This window comes from Antechinus flavipes, chromosome 2 (assembly GCF_016432865.1).
Source record: "Antechinus flavipes isolate AdamAnt ecotype Samford, QLD, Australia chromosome 2, AdamAnt_v2, whole genome shotgun sequence".
Classification (NCBI taxonomy): domain Eukaryota; kingdom Metazoa; phylum Chordata; class Mammalia; order Dasyuromorphia; family Dasyuridae; genus Antechinus; species Antechinus flavipes.
The window spans coordinates 10,450,041-10,472,357 of NC_067399.1; the positions used below are offsets into that span (position 1 = coordinate 10,450,041).

At 43.0% G+C, this 22,317-nt stretch overlaps 1 protein-coding gene across 2 annotated transcripts in view; it reads left to right on the plus strand.

Annotated features, from left to right (window-relative positions):
* SLC4A5 (solute carrier family 4 member 5) overlaps window positions 1–22,317 on the plus strand; it is a 102,478-nt gene that overhangs the window by 12,721 nt on the left and 67,440 nt on the right. For both annotated transcript variants that reach the window (XM_051974136.1, XM_051974137.1), the window contains exons 2-3: window positions 273–381; window positions 2,754–2,948. In XM_051974136.1, the coding sequence (XP_051830096.1) occupies window positions 303–381; window positions 2,754–2,948 (274 nt within the window). In that variant the 5' untranslated portion in view covers window positions 273–302. The remainder of the gene's footprint in view (window positions 1–272; window positions 382–2,753; window positions 2,949–22,317) is intronic.

Sequence of the window (22,317 nt, forward strand, 5' to 3'; positions counted from 1 at the left end):
CCTGGCTTTGGAATCACGGAACCTAGAATCACATCCCGCTTCTGACTTCCTATCTGGCTCATCCTGGATGATTCCATTAACTTCCTCTGTGTCTCCGTGTTCTCTAGATTCTGCAAAAATGATTCCAGTTCTATATTTAGGAGCCCACAAAACCATTCACTTCATAAAATAGGATAGACCTGTACTATATTTTAAAATATTCCTATTGCTGAGGCTGAGGGGCTACAATATTTACTCAATCTATTTTCGGTTCCTTTCTTTTATTCCACCAGCATTGTGCCCCAGAGTCCCAATTTCCAGACATGATGGGAAAAGAGGAAGAAGTTGGGATGGACAAGAGGAAAAACACTGACTCCAGAGGAAGAAGTGAGAAACAAGAAGGTAAGGTTCGTTCAGGAGGGTGAGGTCGGAATCACCGACTGTAAATCTCCTCCTGGCCCCCGAGGGACCCTGGGACATGTACCTCTAGACAGAGCATCTCTGAGGGGACCTAGAGATAGAAAGAAAAGAGCAGGGATGTGGGGTCAGGAGACAGGGGTGGTATTCCTTCTCTCCTAGTTATTAACTGTATAAAGGGTTAGAGATGCAAAGGAGAAATAGCAGTCCTGTTCCCAGGCATTCAAATAAAATACATTAATCACAATTCTACTGAAATAAAGATAATATTTTTACCCCCATCAAATCCACGTGTGCCCCCAAATCTAAGTTAAATATTAAGAGCTCTTGCCATAAGTGGAAGGAATGAGGTAGACAAGAGACTTGGATGTGGGACAAAGCTTAAAAAGCCAGATGATCTTTCTCCTGTCTTAGCCAATATTAAAATAGTCAGCACTTTGATGGGAAGAACATTCACTGCACCCGGAATCAGGAAGACATGAATTCAAATCCTGCCTTTCCATAACCTGATCGCCAAATGTACATTTATCTAAAAGATTATTTTATAGAAAACTCATACAAGGCAGGTGCTCACATGGAGGTCAGAAGAAGCAGTATAAGGATACTCACAAGGTCCTTCCAAAGAATTTTAATATGGATTGTGAGACACGGCAAGTCACTGGCACAGGACTGCCCAGCATAGTGTGCCCACAGCTAAGAAGGTACCGTGTTCTATGGGCACAGTAGAATTGTAGTAGCTCAGAAGATGTGTGAGATGTGCAAACTAGAGCCATCTCCACCCGCAATGTTCATATGGACTATTTGTGCCCAAACTGTGGCAGAGTTTTCCAGGCTAACAACATGATAGCTGTGGGATCCTGGGCAAGTCACAATTTCCTCCACTATAAAATGTGTGCCTGTAGTTAGCTATTTATCTCTGATCCCCACTCAGTCTGCAAAAGGGAAATAGTTCTTGTAGTACCAACTACCATAAGGGCATTTCTAGATCTACGTGAGATAATGTGGATAAAGGATATTGCAGATGTTAAAGTTTTCTTTATGACTGGTTGTCCCAGATTATAAATCTGTACCCATTGTACAGATGGAAAGATAGACATCTGAGTCCTTGAGATTTCTGTCATCCATCTTTTGCTTTCCACCCCTAAAGCAACCACTCCTCACACAATCACATGATTTTTACGGGAAGCACAGAATGGCAGATCAGAAGGAACATCAAGGTCACTCCAGAGAACAATCCCTTCTCCAGTATCTCCAGGAAGTGGCTGTCCAGCTCCTGTCCGGGAACTGCCACTAAAGGGAAGCTACCACCTCCAAAGACACCTCTCTCACATCGGGACAGCTCTGTTTGTTGAGTTTCCATAAGTTTGAAGTCTGCCTCCCTGGAATGTCCACCCACTGCTTCCCATTAGCCTCAGTAGGTCAAGCAGACAATCCCAGTCCCTCAACTATATGACAACTCTTCAAATACTCGGTTCTCATTTTGGGAGCCGCCCTAGCCTCGGGGTCTTCTCCAAGCTACACGCCCAATTGCTTCAACCATTCCTCACATGTCATGAACCCAAGGTCCTTCGCCATCCTTTTTGGACACTCTCTGTCTCACTCCTTCCCAAACCGTGGAACAAAAAGGCAAATTTAGATTTGACATAAGAAACACGTTATTGACATAAATGGGATGGACCAACTTTGATCATGTCAGAGGAAAGGAAAAAAGAAGGGAATGAAAAAGGGGGATCCCTTCAAGAAGAGGTTGGCTGAGCACTTCTTAGTTTGTGATGTTGAGCTCCCTGATATGGATTATGGGATGGTCTCTGAGGTCCCTGAAATTCAGCAATTCAGTCATTTGTCCTCAGTTTTGATATGGTAGAGTGTCATACATTGCAGCTCTACTGTTGGAAGAGCAAGTGGATCCCATGCTTATGGTGGGCACTTCTGCTGGTGGGGGAGCTGTGCTCTTGCCTCTTAGAGACATCAACAGTTAGAGTCTTCCAGGGAGTGAGTTGATGATCAGGCAAAGCAGATTAACCACATTGGTCTGAATGCAGAGAACCCACAAAAGCAAGATCTTTGTCAAAAGGGAAAGCGGACATAGAACAACATGGACAGGGCTTGAAGGTGGGAAAAGGATGAGGATGTTGAAACATGACCCACCATACTCCCATAGTGCCTCTGTGGGGCTCCCCCCAAGGCTTCTCCTCTTGGCACTCGGTTCTATTGGTTATTAAAGCAGCATCCACCCTGCAAGTGTCGGGCACTGGGCATACAAACACAGTGCATGAAATGTGCCTACTGTCAGCTTATATTCCAAAACCAGGGCCTTTACTAACCTTCTCCCCCTAACCTTGTGCCTTGTCCCGCAGACTACCGTTCCATCTACATCGGGGTGCCGGTCCGCAGCAACTACTGTAGAAAAATCCTCAAGAAAAGAGGCCCTCCTGGCCAGGAAAAAGCCAAGCACTTCAGAAGACCCTGTGAGTACTCCCCAAGGCGAGCAGACGCAGAGGAAGCCAGGGCAGTCTCCCAGAATGCCAGCGCAGATGACATCAGCAAAATACGTAAGTGTGGGAATCAATCACAGCAACGTAGTTCACGGAAGCGTCCAGTTCTAGAGACGGGAGAGTTACCATATTGGTCTCCATGTTGACTGCACCTTCTCCCCAATTCTGACTTGAACAAAACCAAAGAGTGACCTAGAATGGTGCTCTAAGTAGGGCAATAGCAATGAAAAGATAATCCCTGATGAGATAAATGAGTGAAATGTCTTCATTGAAAATGAAAAAATATTGTAAACCTTACAGAGTAACCTACAGATTATTTTGACATTGTCATATTTTGCAGAAGTAATTTAGCATAGTGGCTGAGTGCTAGATGAGAAATAGGGCACCCGGGGTTCAAATTCTACCTTTAAATCTCACGAATTATGTGATCCTGGGCCAGTCACTTAGCATGTGTTATTCTAGAAGTTCATAGGACTTCTAAATTAGTCAACAAGCATTTATTAAGTAACTACTAAATGTGAAGCACTGTACTAGGTGCTAGACACAAAAGGTAAATTGAGTCAGTGCCTGTTCTCAAGGAGTTTATATTTTATTGTGAAAGCAACCTGAGTAATATGTGCATGATAAATATTAGGTGATTTGTTAGGGGTAGAGAGAGGGATTCCAAAAGGCTGAGGTTAAGAGTGATAGGTTATATTTAACATGTATTGGCCATCTAGGGGAAGGAGTGTGGGGAAGGAGGGGAAAAGTTGGAAGGTTTTGCAAGGGTCATTGTTGAAAAATTACCCATGCATGTGTTTTGTTAATAAAAAGCTATAATAATATAAATAAATAAATAAATAGATGAATAGATAAATAAATAAATAAAATGTATTTCTATACATTAATAAGAACAAGAAAAAAAGTGATGTTATATGTCTTATGTCAATCATATGTCAAGGCAGAATTGGGAGACATGCTGTGCTATGGATGAAAAACAGCAAACAGAACAGTTTGACCAATTGGTCCATCAGGGAGCATTTATCAAGCACTTCCTCTAGACTAGATACTGTGTCAGGTGCTGAGGTTACAGATACAAAGAAATAATCCCCAAGTCTGGAAAAGTATACTGGGGCACTACAGGGGAGAGGTTTAAATGCCCAACAGGGGAATTTGTGTTTGATTCTAGAGGCAACATGGTCAGGACTTTATTCTAAGAGTATTAATATGGAGGACAGATTGGAGGAGGAAGAATCCTAAGACAGGCACCCCAACCAGGAGATCATTTCAGTAGCAGGGGAGAGGTGAGAAGGGTCTGAGATAAGGTGGTGGCCAGTGAAGTGAAGGAAAGGTAGAAGAATCCTGAGAGAGGAGAGAGGCTTGAGAAGTAGAAGGAGGAAAACTTGGCAACTGTAGACGGCTGAAACTCTGGAAACGTGTACTTGAATCTGAGACCGCAGAGCACTTAAGGCTAATTACCTATTCGATGTGAGATAATGGTTTCTATATTTAGATAAGATGATGATGTGATGGATGTCCTTACCATTGGTACTGGTTGAATGTGTGGTGGTGAGGTAATCGTAGGCAAGGATTGGGGAGAAGAGGAAAAGAGATCAGAGTCACTCGGCTGCAGGACGAGGAGGAGAGAGGCTGGAGACTCCGGACTCCAGAGTCCGAGATTCATCTTTGGCAAGCTTGCCTGCCTCCCTCACTTCTCCTCCTAGAGACCAAGGACTTTGATTGATCCTGACTCTGACTGATCCTAAGGCCCTCCAGGGAGTTAGCCCGACATTATAGGCAACTGATGGAAAACTTGGCAAGTATAAATGAAGAGTCAAGGTTGCCCATCAAGCTATGAGCCTGGGGGATGAGACAGATACTCCTCAATGGGAAAATTCAGAAGAGGAAAAAGGTTGGGGAAAAGATATTAAGCTCTGTTTTGGCTATACTAAGGATGGGCTATCCCTTGGATGTCTGATATGAAATATTCAATCAGGAGTTGGTGATACAAGGCCGAAGCTTGGCAGGGATCCTGGGTCTGGTGCTGTCGATCCCCTGGGAATCATCTGCAGATGAGAAACATAGAACTCATGAAAGCCACTGAAGTTAGTTACCAAGAGTGTAATCCACACTGACAAAGAGAGATCCCACACAGATTCAAGGGGATAGCAGCAAAGGTTGCAGAGACCTATATTTAGATCAATATAGTATTTGGAGAATACACATAATGTCACAACATCTCAGAGTTTGAAGGGACCTCAGAAATCATTTTAGACCTCAGTAAGAATCCCCACTGCAACATTTCTGACTGTCCATTCTCTATTTGAAGACTCCCAAGTGACAGGGAGCTCACTACCCATTAAATCAGCTCATTCCAGTTTTTGGACACCTCAAATTCTTAGTGTGTTTCTCTAATCTGCCTCTTGAATTTTCTATCCACTGTTCCTATCTGTGTCTTCGGGAGCTAAACAAAATAAATCTGAACTGTCTTTATGATGCCCTTTCAAAGACTTCAAAGATCAGGCACCCCGGAGTCTTCTCCAGACTAAACATTTCCAGAGACATGGATTGTGTCTGGCTTATCCGGGGATCTAGGGACTGATCTGGAGTCATGGCTTGGGATTATGATTTTCTTGCTTAAATGACAAGAGTGGAACATGTAGCAGGGACTTTTGCTAAAGGAATCTTGATCCTTCCCTTTAGAATACAGCTTTGGGCATGTTCAGAACACGTGTGAGTGCCATCTCGTAGGAAGCTCAGGGACAGGTAAAGAAGTTCCAGCAGAGACCAGAGGGGCAGGTCCAGTCCTGTTAGTCTCCATTGAAGGAACTGGAAATGTCCAGATTGGAGAATAAAAGAAAGGGCAGGAATTCCTACTCTTTTTTTTTTTTTCTGTTCATTTGGCAATTATATCCTATCTTCTCAGAATGATGGTTTTAAATACACAAGGTAAAATGCATTAGATTACAAAGAAAATTAAAAATAAATGAAAATGAAAATTTAATTTTTTCCCCACTCAAGTCCACAGATCTTCTGAAATCGGTGGACTATGAGTTAAGGACTCCTGACTAAGGGGGAATATGACTGATGTCCACAAACATATGAAAGTCTGTCCTGGAGGAAAAGAAAATAAATTTGCTCTGTCTGACTTGCTAAATAACACTTACAAGAGGCAGCTTTCAGCTTAATATATGGAAGAAAAGGCTTCTAGATTCATAATGTAGATCTAGAAGGCCATCTCTGTAGAGTTCTGATGCCATCTAGTTCAACCATCTCATTTTTAGAGTCCTGGGGATTTGCCCAGGTTCAAGTCAAGTCAAGAAACCACTCAGTCAATCAACAGTCAATAAAGATTTATTAAGAACTTACTATGTGCCAGGCACTCTGCTAAGTGCTAGGGATATCAATTTTTTTTTTTTAAAGGCAAAAACAACCCTAGTCCTTATTCTCAAGAATAAGGGGAGACAGAACGCAAATGGCTCGTCCCATTCACATTCCAAGTTATAATTACTATTTGTGAATTTCCCTCCATCTTATTTTTACTCACCTTTTTCCTCCTCAGTCTCTCCTTTTACCCTATCCCTGCTATCTTGCCTTCTCCCCTTACCCTCCTATTGCTTATTTTACTCACTCCTCTAAGTTCCTTCCTTCTCTTCTCTCCCCCAACCATTCTAATCTTAATGTATATATCCCTCCAAAAATCTCCCCCTTTCTTCCTCCCCCACCCTCCTAAATCTTAATCTATTCCCCCTTCTAAAAATCTCCGCCATTTTATCCCCAGTTTTTCTCCCCTATCTACAAGTTCAGAAAATATCTAAACTGCTGTAGATAGGCACATTGTTTCATCTTCATTCCCAGATGGGAGTAAGGTTCTAATATTACCAATGCTCCACTCCCACTTGCTCCCTCTGTATTAGTTCTTCCTCTCGTGCCCCATTTTATGAGATAATTACTCCTTTTTATCTTTTCCTATTTAATTTTATTTTAGAATCACCCCATTACAGCTCAACCCCCAATTTTTTTTTCAAACTGCTTTAGTAATGATGAAAGTTTTAAGGATATTACTAACATTTTTATATATAATAAGTAAACAGTTTGAACTTAATAAGTGCCTGATAATTACTCTTTAATGTTTTTGTTATATTTCTTTTGGATCTTTTGTATCAAAATTTCCAATAAGTTCTGGTCTTTTTTTTTTGGTTACAAATATCTAAAGATCTTTCAGTTCATCAAATCTCCTTTTTTTCCATTCAGGATTATGTTCAACCTACCAAATTCGCTAAAATGATCGAAAGGGAAAGTGACAAATGTTGAAAGGAATGTAGAAAAGTTGGAACACTGATTTATCATTGGTGTAATTGAACTGATCTCCATTTTGGAAAGCGATCTGGAATTATTCCCAAAGAGTTATTAAACTACCTTTACCTTTTAAGCCAGTAATACCATGCTATGTTTATTTCCAAAGATGATTAGGAAAAAATGGAAAAGAATACATATGTTCTAAAATGTTTATAGTTCCTTTCTTTGTGGTGGCAAAGAGCTAGAAATTTTGGGAATGCCAATAAACTGGGAAATGGCTGAACAAATTGTGGTAGATGATTATGATAGGATACTGTTGTGCTTTAAGAAATGAAGAGCTCAATAATGTTAGAAAAACATAGAAAGACTTGCAAGGACAATAAAGAACAAAATGAGCAGAACCAAGAGAACACTGCATCCAATAACAACAGTATTGTTTTGAGAACAACTTTGAGCAAAGTCATTTTGGCTATTATAAATACCCAAATTAATATATACCTAATAATAATACCCAAATTACTATAAATAAGCCAAATATGAGAAAGATGCTCATCTGCATCCAGAGAAAGAACTGAAAAATAGAAATATGTTTAGAATAATTATATATGTATGTGTGTGTATTTGTTTCTAATAGTAATCATCTCTGGAGGAAAAGGGGAAAGAAGAAGGAAAGAAAAAAGAAAAGTCTATGATAACTTTATTATATATTTTTAAAGAATATCAAGTTGTATATAATAGGTTTGCAGTGTCATGTGCAATCATTTTTTTTATTATATTTTGTTATGGAAATACTTATTTTATTCCATAAAGTCAAAATAAAATAAAATAAATCATAAAAAAATATAAAAGAATACAAACAGCTATGCACAAGCAAAATACAGACAATATAAATCAGCAAAGAGAGGACACCAAAATTAGATACAGTATCAGAGGCACAATCTGAATCCATAGGATCACAGATTTAGAGCTAGAAAGGACCTTCTTGGCCACTGACGCTCTCCTTTCAAAGTTGAAGAAAGTAAATGAGAAAATGAGAATGATTTGCCCAAGGTCACCTAGCTAGCAAGCACCTGTGTCAGAATTTGAACCCAGGTCTTCCTGCCTTGAAGCCCGGCACACCATACCCTATGTATGTCACACTGCTTCTCTTGCAGTTGGAGCTAGCCAACAGTGGAATGAACCAGTAGAATTTGTATGCCAGTTGAAATACTTGAGTAGAGGCTAAATGACCATTTGCTAGGGAAGCTTGTCCTGGATGGGGAGAGGAGGACCAGATGACCTCTAGTGTTTCCTCTGACCCTCAGTCAGTAGCCTCTGCCATCTTGGAGCTTTCTTACATAAGGCTTTTGCAGATTCTGATGGTTCTAGGGATTTGATTCCATCCATAACACTTCCCAAACTCTTGTAATAATGGATCCAGCCAGATTTCCTCCTCCCAAGATACCCCTTGGGTTTAACCCCACGTATGCTGTGTTAATGGATGCTTGTTGACTTGGTCATTTACTGGAATTGACCTCTGTAGGTATCCATTAGAGTTTTACTGAGCTCAAGAACACTAAGAGAAATTCAAACATGGCAATATCTTGGGATCACAATGGGCGAGAGCATTCCCATGACCTCTGTCTCTAATCTCCCTCAACCACACACAAGATGGCCATCAGTGGTCATACCTGAACACCCGTATTGCCAGGATTCCTGTGCATAACCGAGTGAGGCGGTTCTGGGAGCACGGTCATCCGGGTCTTAACCTCTGCGTCCATGTTTTGTGTTCTCTTGTTTTGTGAGCGTCCCAGGGGAATTCTTGAGTAGTGGGGAGTGCTGAGCGTGGAGGATGCCATGGCAGTGGCGACTGGGGCTCAAGTCCATGACAGTAGCCTTCTCCACAGGCATTCTGAGGTCTCTCTTCTCCAGCCGGCCCGCATTGACTGCCCTGATCATGCATGTTTTCTTCTTGTTGTCACTAAGCCATAACCCCTGCCCCTGTGCCCACGAGTCCCATGCCAGTGGGCAGAGAGTCAGTAATTCTGTACACACCCGTCCCTGATGGTTCAGATTTGCGAAAGTTCTTTTGGATAGGCACATGGTTGATGTGAGTACTTGGGGCTGGTCGCAAGCCCAGTTTAGGAGACTAGGACCATAATGTTGACCTCGTTTTCGTAAATACACGTAATGCGGGGTGATGCGATTGGTGGGAATTCCGGGGCAGAGCGCCATTCCTGAGGAAAGCAAAGCACCTCAAGCTGGAAGGGTCTGTGAGCTGGGAGTCACATGGGGCATGTAGACCTTGAGAGGATTATGTCTGTCTCTCTCTCTCTCTCTCTCTTTCTCCCCCCGCCCACACACATACATATACACACACACCAGAACAATCCCCTAGGAGCCTCCCCACTCCCCTAGGCCCTGCCCTACACTCCCAACAACACTTTCCTGCTGAGCAGGGGCTGTTCTCTCTGCACTCGGGAATTCTCAGGCACCTGAGCTGAAGAGGAGTACCTTCTGGGGACTTGCTGAAAGACTGAAGGAGCTTTGGAGGAACATTAAGGTTCCCTAAAAGCACCCACTAACCTAGTGGGCTCCAAGGAGCTTTTCTCCTTCCCTGTCAATCTGAGGAAGTTGAGATGCACTGGGAACACATGGAGAAGAGTATAAAGACTCCAGGTAGGAATTTATTCTTTTCTAGGCTACTGGTTTTCTGGTCTAGAAGTTGGTTCTCAGATAAATAAGGGGGGGGGGGGGGAAAATGCCTGGGATCACAGTGAAAATGCTCAGCAGTTTGCATCATGTTTGACCACTGTACTCTGTATGGGATTGTTTTAAACAAAAGTAAAAGAAATTTGGACTTGGCCATTTGTGTATCTGTGACCAGTCCTTCTAGCAGCTGTCTTGTCTGATTTAAATGGATTTTCTTTATAGAAACTGAGAGCTTTCTAAGCAAATTGTCATCCTTACCTTTTCCCTGAATTGTATCATTAGCTATGTGCCCTTTTTGACCAAAGGAAAAACTTGTTTAAGCAATTAAGCAGTGATACAGATGAGAATTTTTGAAGTTGGTGAGGTACAAAAGCTGAGGCAGTGGATTCAGGGTCACAGAACCGGGATGTGACTCACTTCTGCTAACTGCATGACCTTAAACCAGTCACATCCAGGGCCTTTAACTGAAGAGATTGCTTCGATAGCTTCTAGGATTTCTTCAAGCTCTCTGTGATCCCATGCTGACACTAATATTATTCCCACTAATAATGCCTTACAAAGCTATATTTTTGCAACCTAAGGGAAGAAACCATCCCTTACGGTCCCCATACATCTCTGGACTGTACTTACTATAGATTCTGTAGGACAAGAGTCTATCTCACTAGAGCAGGTTCAGTGTCCCATAAACAGGAACGACAATGGTGCTCACCAGACTGAACAGCCAGTGCCTGGTCTGAAGGTGAGTGCTAGTTCCTAGTGCTAGTTCCTAGAGATATCTGGACAGCTCCTTTCCATTCTGACCGAAGTTTTGAGTTTCCAGTTCCTGGGGATTGGGAAGAAGGAAGGGAAGAATAAGAATAAATTGATTTCTAAGACTTAAACTAGAAAAATTCTAGAATGGCTCCTTAAAAAATGGTTGGCCAACCTCTAGAGGGGAAAGAGATAATTAGAGATTATCCAGAATGGGCCACACCTGACTCACTTTCATTTGAACAAGGTTATAAATGAAGATTTATTTAGATTTTCACCAAAGTTTTGACAAAGGCATATTCTTCTTGTGGAGATAATGTGGATTTGAACAACAACAACAAAATAATAACATGAAAGCTCCGGAAGTGATAGGAGTGATTAGTTGATTAGGCTTTAAAAATAATTGCCAATGAATGTTCAATGGCAACACAATAAGTCTCTAGTGGAGGATGGGTGTGCTCTGTGCTGTTCAAAATCTTTGTCAGTGCTTTGGCTAAATACATAAATCACACATTTATTAAATTTGCAGGTGACACAAATTGGAGAAGGATAGCTTGGCTTCCGGCCCCTCTTTAGAATCTAGAAAAATTAGAGGAGCAGACATCTCAAAGCAAATTCCACTGAGCAGGTCATGCATGGAGTCCTTGACTGAAGCTCAAGAGGTTCTTAGAAATAGAGAATGCATTCTCAGGTTAAGGGTCCCGGCTCTCGCCCATTACGAATGAGACTGAGTGAAGCTGGAGAAAATTAGCAAAACTATGCTGCCGGCGATCTGCTAGAAATTGAGATTAGATAATCTTATCTGGGTCTTCACTTTGGCAAAGTGGTTCCATTATGTCTCCATAATCAGCCCATTATCTCACTAGCCACAGGGGTTCTTCCCAATCTTTTCATTTCTCAATCCAATCACTCTTCCTACTCCCGCCCTCTCAACTGAGAACCTGGCTTCATATTTTATTGAAAAAAAAATGGGACTCCCTACTCCCACCCTCTCTACTGAGAACCTGGCTTCATATTTTATTGAAAAAAATGGGACTCCCTTCTCCCCTCCTTTTAATCTCTCATCACTCAGATGCCTTCTGCTACTGTCTCCTTCATTCTGACTGCCCAAGACAAAGGAACCTTTCTCACCGGGACTAACACCAGTGCATGCACAATTGAGTCCAGTTTGTCCTCTCCTCTCCCCACCGTCATCCCTTCTCCTGCACTAATGGCCAGTGTCTCTCCATCTACTTCTATCTACAAATCTGTATGTGTCTCCTTCATCTTTAAAAACATTCACTTGATCCATAGCTCTCGTCCCATCTCTGTTCTAACCATTAGACAGTCTAGCTGCTTGTGATAGCTAGCATTTATAGAGTGCATTAAGTCCTTTTGTGCAATCCCTCGAGAAGGCTGCCATAGTAGCCCTTTCTTTTCCTCGCCCTCACCCTCCGTTCTGAACTCTGCAGTCATTCAACTGAAACCATTCTCTTCAAAGTTGCCAACGATCTTAACTGACGAATTCTATGTCCCTTTACTCGTCGTCCTCTTCCTCTTTGACTTCTGGGCAGCTTGGGATGCTGTTGATCACCCCCCTCTCCTTGGGTTTTCAGAGATGTCCCTCTCCGTGTCTGATGATGGCAATACTCTGCTGGCTGGTCTACCTGCCTCAATTCTCTCAGCTCCATCAAACTATACTCAGCTGTCCAGTTGAACTCCCCAAGTTAGCACAAGATGCATTGTGCATTAGAGAAATGGGCAGGGATGACCCAACTCTGATGGCCAAGTTAGCCAAGACAGCACCCTGGCCATCAGCTCCTCCAGGGCAAAAGCTTAATAGCAATGGGTAATGATTCCATTCCCAGGCCTGGTCCTTCCTTTCTCTGTGACTATGGACCAGTCACTCCATTTCTGAAAGCCAGCTTCTTTATCTGTAAGAGGAGACGCAGAAGGGTTGGTTTCTGACGATCTCTAAGGTGTCGTCCAGATACAAGTCTATGATCATTAATGAATTATTTCTAATGGTGTCTTTGGGAGCCTAAAAATTCCTAAAGATGAGATTTCTATGCTCTTACCTCTCTCACCAATGACAGAGTTAAAAAGTTAGAGAGCCGGTGTCAACCCTAATGGGGCTGTGAAAAGCAGAAAAACAACCACCAAGCAGTAGGCATTTATTATGCACCTACTATGTGCCAAGCACTGTTCTAAGGCTGAAAATATAGATTCCTAACCCTCCCCCCCCAAAAAAAAAAATCAGTCGCTGTTCTCAAGGAAGGGGAAGGGAATATAAGCATTTATTTGGCACCTACTGTGTGTTAGGCAGTTTATAAATACTATCTAATTTGATCCTCACAGCAACCTCACCAATTGAGTGATCACAACCTATTGAGAGACTGTATAAAAACTATGTACAAACAAGATACAGGATTAATTGGAAATAACATCAGAGAGAAGGCACTAGTGTTGGGAAAGACTTCTTGTAAAAGGGGGAATTTTAGCAAGTCAAGGAGCAGAGAAGAGGAGAAAGGACATTACAGACATGGGGGGCAGCCAGAGTTAAGAGATGAAGTATCCTATTTAAGGAATGTCCAGAAGGTCAATGTCACTGGATCAGAGTATATCAATATAAGAAATAAGGAAACTGGGACAGCTAGGTGGCTCAGTGGATAGAGCACCAAGCTTGAAGTCAGGAGGACCTGATTTCAAATCTGATCTTAGACACTTAACACTTCCTGGCTGTGTGATCCTGGGCAAATCACTTAACCCCAGTTGCCAAAACAAAACAAACAAACAAACAACAACAACAAAAAAAAACCAAATAGATAGATAGGTAAGATACATGAATGAATGAACAAACAAACAAACAAGGAAGGAAGAGAGGAAACTTCAAAAGGAGGAGAGGACCAAACCCCACTGGATTTTACATCTGATCCTGAAAGTGATGGGCAGCCCCGGGAGTTTATCGAATCCAGTTGTTAAAAGGGGCTGGAATCCAAGTTCAAAAAAACACATGGGCTAGGATCAAAGAATCTTTCTCTAGGTCTGAGTAGTAAGAGATGACAGTCTGTCTGCCATCCCTCCTATCCCCAGCCCCCAAAATATCAAGAAGTTGGAATTCCTTCCCTTCTGTGGGTCCAGCCAATATGGGCTTAGCATTGTTAAGTGAGTGGTTCCAGTGTGAACTGAATGGACAGGAAAAGGGAATGAGAAACCAGGAGATACTTCAATATACATCTTCTCATCTGCAAAATGGGGGTGATAAAGTCTCTTTTTTCCCAGGATTACTGTGAAGATCAAAGCCATTAGCACATGCAAATTGCATTGCAAACCTTAAAAATACAGTTTCTAGCCAGGTTATTTCCCTTGCCTAGAATGCCCCTTACCTCTCACTTTTGCCCTCTGGCTTTCTCAACTGTCTCTTGGAAGTCTGCCTTCTGCAGGAGACCCTTCCCAAATGCCCATTCCTGCCAGTGCCTTTCCTCTGGGCCTTATCCCCAGTTTATCCTGGGTGTCTCTTATGTGTACGGACTTGTTGGAATTGATCACTCCTGTAAACTAGGAGCTTCTGGAGGTCAAGGACCATCTTTGCCTTTCATAATATCATCCTTTTTAGGACATAGGAAGCTCTTTATGAATGTCTGCTGATTTGACTTCTCAAACCTAGAGAAAGGGAAAAAAATACTTAGCCGTAACATGAGTATCTGTAGCTATCCTTGGGAACGATAATAGCATTTTATAGCACTTTTAAGTTACATATAGTCACTCCCTGTGAAATAGGTGCTATTTTATCTCTTTTACGGAGAAGAAAACCGAGGTGGAGTGAGGTTAAGTCATTTCCACACAGCTGCTAAGTGGCTGAGACCAGATTTTAACTCGGATCTTCCTGATTTCAAGTCCAGTGTTCTAAGCACTAGACCATTTAATTGCTTATGATAGCTAGCATTTATAGAGTCTGTTAAGGTTTACTAATCACTTGACCTAGGTTATTTGAGCCTCACAATCACCTTGTGAAGTAGGAGCAATTATTCTTCATTCTTTTCCCTATTTTCCAGATGAAAATAGGCTGAGAGAAGGTAAGTGACTTTCCCAGGATTACACATCTAGTAAGAGTCGGAAGTGAGATTTGAACTCAAGTTCTCCTTTGGAAAAGGAATTATCCCTTTGGAAAATCCCTTTGGAAAAGGGATTCAACTTGGTCACAGTGGGCAGAATCAGGAGCAGAGTTTTAGGAAACATTGATTTAAAGCCAGGATAAGGAAAAACTTTCTGACAATAACATAGTTCCAGGAATAGGATGGGCAGAGTCGGGTTCTTCTGGTGCTTAGGAGTCTTCAAGCTGCTGTAGCAAAAATTTCTCTTCAGGAATAAACCTGGAATCTTTTCAAAGCTTAGCACAGTCCCTGACACTTAGTAGGCACTTAATCAATATTTATTTCCTTTCTCTTTCCTGAAAGTCTAAAACTGTGTGATTTGCATCTTAAGGATTTCCATTTGCAATTTACTAAGCAAGAAAATGGGTGATAAGAAACAAGACAGCGAGAAAAGTCCTTGAAAGTGAAAGTGGGAGAAGGCCAGAGCTTCGTCCCTAGTCCCTACTGGCTTGAACTGAAAACCCCCAAATTTAGAGTAGCAAGTACAGTCCCCTCCACAATCCCCTCCATCTCCACTCCCATTTCCCCCACGCCCTCCCCCACAGGGACTTCAGAAAATTGGAATCCAAACAACTGAAAAAACTGAGGTTAAATAACATGCTCAAAGTCATAGAGAGAAAAGATCATGAATAAGCAAGGATTGGAGGAGATGCAGAGATTCCCCTTTTTTCCATAATCCTCATTTCAAAGTTCAGTCTCTTGGAGGACATGACTGAGAATGAGATTGAATTAATTCTCCTCAGTCTCAGTCAGACGCCACCCAACTCTACAAGGGATTTAATTCCATCGAGTTCTCCTCTAGTTTGAGTGGGGATAAAGTCTTTGATGAGATTGCCCAAGACTGGAGAGAATTTAGAAGCAAATAAATAAACTTTGTTATATATTGGAGGGAAAAGCAAGTTGTGTGAGGCAGATTTGCAATTACACGTGCAATCAACTTTTTTTTATTGTTCTATTTTAGGAAAATGTTTGTTTTCTTCCCTGAAATGAAAATGAAATAAAATTTAAAAAAAAAAAAAAAAGAATTCAATGACATAAAGTTCATCAGATTAGGTTTAGCCTCTCTCTCAGTATTTGTTAACCAGAACTGATGAATACCCTCTAGAACAGCTACTTCTCCAAGGTCATATAAATCCTGAGATCGAAGCCATGATGGTATTTAACATTCAAGATTGCCACTCACCTCTTTTATTAAAATGCTAATATTGCTAATTTATCTGGAAATGTCACCTCTGTATTTTTCTTTTTTATGTTAATAATGCAGAACAAATTCATTTGAATGCTTAGTGACTTGCCTAGGGTCACACAGATAGAATTAAGCATCTGAGGTCAGATTTGACCTTAGGTCCTCCTGATTGAAGGGCATGTGCTCTGCCCATTGTATCATCTAGCTGCCCCTCCCAATCTTTTCAAACATCATATCACATAAGCATTAGAGGGCGAATCTGAAGTCAAGTGATTAGTAAACCTTAACAGACTCTATAAATGCTAATTACAATAAGCAGTTAAATGGTCTAGTGGTTAGAACACTGAAGAATCAGTGCTCTGTGTGATGAACCACATGGTTTGGGGGGGAGGGGGGCGGAGGGGAGCCTTTAGGGAACCAGTATGTTTAGGGCCTCTCTGTCTCCCTTTTTTTCCCTCTTTGGGGCAGGAAGAAGAGTTTGCTGAGCGCTCTCTCCCCCCTCATTGCTCAGCAGTTAAGAGAGTTTCCGATTTCGAACATTCAAGTGAACAGATTCCTTAGGGTTTTCTGAGTGGAGAGAAGGAACTTGAATAGTAACTGCATACATGGGTGAAAGAACCCCGGGCTTGGGTAAGGTGTTCTGGGCTTAGCTTTTTATCCTAACTTGTTCTCTGTGACTACCACGCACCCATGACTGCGTCACTCATTTTCAATTTCTTCCTCTATAAAAAGAGCATTATAATACCAAAGCAATGTTATAAGGACCGCTGTCCAGAGCTAGATTTCTTTTTTTGAATGGATTTTTGTGAGTTTATGGATACAAAGAGGTCCCAGTGTGGAAATTCCCTCTGTCAATGCCCATCAGCCCCTGCTGTTCCACTTGAAACCCTCAAGAGTAGGGCACTGAAAGCTAAGAAATTTCCTCAGGATCATGGAACCAGTATGTACTGGAGGCAGATCCTGAACCCAGATCCAAGACCAGTAAGTTAAGGACTAATTAGGAGGCTGTCCAATTATGTTTTAACAAATATCCTTGACACATCTGCCATGTTGGAGGCATTGTGCTGGGGCTGAGACAGAAACTTTCTAATGAATCTGCCCTGGACAGCAGGGAGCCAGGAATGTGAATTCTCCTGGGGGTCTTGAAATGCCAGATCCTGGATTTTTTTATGTTTTATCCTAGAAGTCAGAGGGAGCCACTGTGGATTTTGCAGGGGGTCATATGCTAAGCCCCCCAATTTCAGAGTATTTTGACAGCTTTGTGAAGGAAGAATTCGAGAAAGGAAAGGCTAAAAGTCAGAACAATGAAGAGGCTGTTGCAGAAATCTAGAGGAGCCCTGAGAAGGGTCTGAATTTGGGCGGGGGCTATGTGAGAAGAGAGAAGATACACATGTGAGAGCGGTGGAGAGAGGGATCCAGACTTGGCTGTTGACTGGATGTGGGGAACGAGAAGGAAAAGTTGTGAGGGGTTCCAAGATTATAAAACAGATGGAGTCTAAGAATGGTGGCATCTCCCCAGCCCTGAAGTCAGGAGGACCTGAGTTCAAATCTAGTCTCAGACACTTAACACTTCCTAGCTGTGTGACCCTGGGCAAGTCACTTAACCCCAATTGCCTCAGCAAAAAGTAAATAATAATAATAAAAGTGGCGTCCTTTGCAGGAATGGCTAAGTTTGCAGGAGTGTGTCAGACTGACAGGGACAACCAGTAAATTTCCTTTTGGGCATGTTAACTTTGAGGTACCTCCGGGGTATGCAAGATGGAAACATCCAACAGGCAGTGGGTGATGTTGAAGGGAAGCTCAGGAGAGAGATGGAGACTGGAATGTAAATCTGGGAACCATCCACAGAGAGATGGAAGCTGATGAGATCATCAAGAGATCAAAAGCACAAAGGGATAAGAAGCTCAGATAAGCCTAAGGGAATACTCTCACTTAGCAGTGGAAGTTGTGGGATGAACTGGTGGAAGCGAATAGAAGAATCAGACAGGGATCCATTAGTTATTTCAATAAAATTCCACTTTAAATAAAAACCTCACATTTTTAGATTCTGCTTTCCTCTCAGAAAAAGGAAAAGGGGGGGGAGCAAAAAGGCTTTTTTCCCCCCTACCTCCTTGGATTTTTTGTACTCCTTAGTCCTAAACAACTGGGGGGGGGGGGAGTAACCGTGCAATGGTTGTCCTTAGAGTGTCTTGGCAAAACAAGTGCTCAGTTATTGCTTCTCTAGACATCATAGAGCTATTTTCTCCTTGGGAGCCTCGGAACAGCGAGCCTAGATTAACCAAGGCATTTCTCATAATGTGGATTAACTTCTGACATATACTGAGAGCATGTCAGACTAGCAGTTCATTAAAAACCAATCCTTGTCCCGGGAGTCTGGCTTGTGATAAGCAAGAGACCTTTTTTGAAAGGTTCCAGAGACTGGACGTTTGCCAGCATACTTAGATCCCAGAAGCCAGGGAGTGGGAGATGTTTTTGGATCGGAGGTCCCAGCATCATCAATCTTGTTCACTCGCTCTGATCTCCATAACTCTTGGACAAAGGGACAAAAATTGACCAGGCATTTTACTCACAATATCTATGAAAGATAAGCAGTGAAAGCATCTGTATCCTCATTTTGCCAAGAAAGAAACTGAGTTTCAGAGAGTAATAATAATAATAAATAGCATTTGTGTATCTCTTCAAGGTTTATAAAGTAGTTTACGTATATTATCTCATTTGCTCCTCACAATAACCCTGTAGAATAGAATTTGTTGTTCTACCCAGCTGAGACTGGGTGAGGGTAAGCTTCTCCACCATTTCAAATGCTTCATCATCTGTCACTTCTACCCCAGCAGCTGGAGAACGGTGGTTCTCAAAGTGTGGCCCAGAGAAAACTCTTTTGGGGTTCATAAATTCAAAATTAGATTTACAAAACAAAACAAACTCTTTGGCTAAGCAAAAACTCTTTGTATAGATCCTCAATAATTCTCCAAACTCCCCCCAAGAATATCTTTCTGTGATCTCTATTGGTGATTCAGAAATTCGACCTTCAGGACCCCAAAATGTAGTTCACCAAGATGTGGTAAATGGAACTCAAGTACAGTGTACTCATATCATCTCCTAACTTATTTTGGAAATTAATTTTCATTTAGCCATATTTGTTCTGTCCTTGTTGGGTCAAAGAGCATCGACCCTGTCAATGAAGACAGAAACATTAAAAACAAAGAAACTCAATCCTGAAAACTCTGTTATCAATTATCATGGTTTAATCACTTTGAAGGGTAGCCCTGTCCTTTCCTTCGTGCTCCCTCTTTCCCCCAATATATCTTATACTTTTAAAAAGTCCTTTTTAAAATTTAATTCAATATCTCCAATAGCTCTAACAATCTCCAATAATCTTCAACGATAAATCCAACCAAACAAGAAGTGTTTTAACATTCCTGATAACACTTCTTTCAAGATTGCACTTGCAAGAACAGTCTGTCAATAAGCATTTATTAGGCACCGCATTTATTAAGTACCTATTTTGTGCCAGGGACTGTGCTAAGTCCCCAGGGATACAAGAGTAGGAAAACGACCATCCTACCTTCAAAGTGCTAACCATCTAATGCCCAACATGGGGAAATGAGCTATGTAGAGGATATAGAGAAAATAATGAAGAGAAGGAAAGCATTGGGATTGAGAAGGCTTGGAGAAGGCTTCCTGGAGGAGGCGGGATTTTAGTTGGGACTAAAAGGAAGCCAGGGAGCCTTCCTTTAGGGATAGACACCGAGAGTGTCCTGAGGAGGGTTGAGCAGCCCTCACACAGAAATGCTAGTTCCCAGTGCGTGGATTAATGTGTCAGAAATGAGAAGAGGGCTACATTTTGTCATATCTGCCGCTCACTACCAGGGTGACCCGGACAGTCCCTAAGCCTCCATTTTCTCATTGGCAAAATTCCTGACCCCTAATTCCATGCTTTCACCTCTATGATCCTGTTTTTATGTAAATTCCTCTGAAATGCTTTGACTTTGATCTTCTATAAATGGTGCGTTTCATTTTTTGTTTCTCTTAAGCTTAATGAGTCGGTGTCCACACGCGTCTCTTTGGACAGCTCTTAAAGAGCCCCAGTATTCCCAGGGGATCTGCCATCCAAGTACTAAACTGACCTAATCCTACTTAGCTTCCTCTGGGATCAGACAAGATGAGACATGTTCAGGAGAGTACAGTCACTGACTTTTTTTTTTTTAAGGAGCAAAGAATAATGACTGGAAATAGGTTTGCAGAGCACTTTGCATGGACTCTTCAATTCTCTTGACATATCCGAGTAGGCTCAGAAATGAGCAAACAGACTGAAAAGGAGACTAAGGACCCACTCTTTCCATTTGAGCATCAGGCAACAAAGAAATGGTTCCTTTGTCTGGAGAAGAGAAGGATCAGAGGGTGCATCTTCACCTATTTGAAGGGCTGCCACGTGGAAGAGGAAGCACATTGGTTTGGCCCATGCAGAGAGCAGGCAGAAGTTAGGAAAAGGCAGATTTAGACAGAAATCAGGGGAAACTTCCTAACAATGAGAGCTCTCCAAGGCTGGTGTGGGCTGCGCTGAGCTGAGGGTTGTGTTCCCCCCTTTGGAAGCCATAAAGCTGAGTCTGGATGACCTCCTTATACTGCTCTGCCCGGAGTCTTGAGATAGGTAAAAAATGTATCTTGGGAAGTGTCACTGATGGTTATTATCAGGTCAGAGGAGGGATTCTGCCTTACTAACTGGGATTTGCATTTCTTTGAACTACTAGATAAATGAGATGGCATCTGTGATATCAGACAGTTGGGTCAGCACTGCAGACCATAAACCCTTGTGTGCAGCCGCCATATTGCCCAGCATCTGGGCCCATCTTCCAAATCGGCCACAAGGAGGGGACTTGGATTCTTAGGCCGTAGACATGCCGTGTTGGAGCTCGGCTAACTGCACGGCCTTCCAGTGTCACTCACCCTAGAGTGGCATGGACAGGATGCAAAAGTTGGGGGTGATAGCCCTAGCTCCCAGGGTAGCTCATCCCACCATGTGTTCTGGTCTCACTTCATTTTTCACAAGCCACTGAGACCAAACCTTACTTTTACTGCGTGCCTTTGGGCAACTTGTTCTCCCCAGGCCTCAGTTTCCATTTCTGTAGAACAGAGATGAACTTTCTTCCTGTTCTACCATTATAGTCCCATGATCCTCCCTTTCTGCTCAGTCCCACGCATATGGCCCCAGCCATGTGTTGCTCAGAGACTTCTCCCATGCATCCCCTCCTTTCACACCAGCAAATGTCCAGAAGGGGCTGACTCTCCAACTAGATTCTAACCTCCAGGGCCCAGGAGTTTCTTCCTCTTGCCTTTGCCTCCTCCTGCTCAAATAGAATAGCAATAATTCCATAATTTTCAAGGCCCTCCCTCCAGGGACAAGAAGACAGGTAATCTGCCTAGAGAGGTGCCGGCCTGGCAGCCTTGTGCTCCATCACAAGGTGCCCTGAGCCAAGAACCAGGATTGAGAAACTTGGATTCTATTTCTGATGCAGCGAGCAAGCTTCTACCTGCGGAGGGAGGCGTGCTGGGAGATTGAAGCAATTAACAGGATTTATTAAGCGTCTACAGGTTAATACTTGAATGTAGCTTATTTGTATTTAGCCGTTTCCTCCGCTAGACTGTTGTTAGCAACTCGAGGAAGCCATTGTTTTTGTTCCTCTGCAGAGGGCTCTGGCACACGGTAGGTGCTAAATAAATGCTCGTTGACTGGATTTATCTCCAGTGGGATTATAGCGGTGGCCCTGATGTTCGTGTCTGTCACTGATCCCCAAAGGGACATCAGGCACCTTGGAACATCCTCGCTGGCCACCTGCTCGGTGTGTTGGTGGTTTGCCTCGGGAGTTGCGGAGAGGGCCAGAGGCTTACCGGCCTGCAGAGATGGCCGAAGCCCCACTCAACACCTCCCTGGTCGTCAACAGCGGAGATTAGCCTGCTCGGCTCGAAAATCCCCTTCCCCCCCTGCCTTGTGCGCGAAGCTGGCTGACCCAGTCCCAGCCTGCCTGCCGCCCTCCCGCCGGCCCACCTGCTGCCAAGGGCTCTGGGAAGGAATGTGAACGCCCAGAGTCTTAGAGCCAGCGCAGCCTTCGCCCTGGTCACAGGGACAGAGCCTGCCAGGCTCTCCTACCATGGCCGTGGGGAGAAGGCGGTGAGGCTTCTGGGGAGCACAGGGAGCCAGCGAGAGGATGAAGCGACTCTGCAAATTCATCCAGAGGTCCCGGGCCGCGGCCGCCACCGCCGCCGCCTCCGCCGCAGCCGCCGCCGCCACCGCGGAGAGCTCGGGCCATGTCTCTGGGGGTATGTAGCGCCTGTTATGGCCGGCTTCTTCTCCCACTGAGCCTTTCTCCTTCTGGGTGAGTGGAAGCGT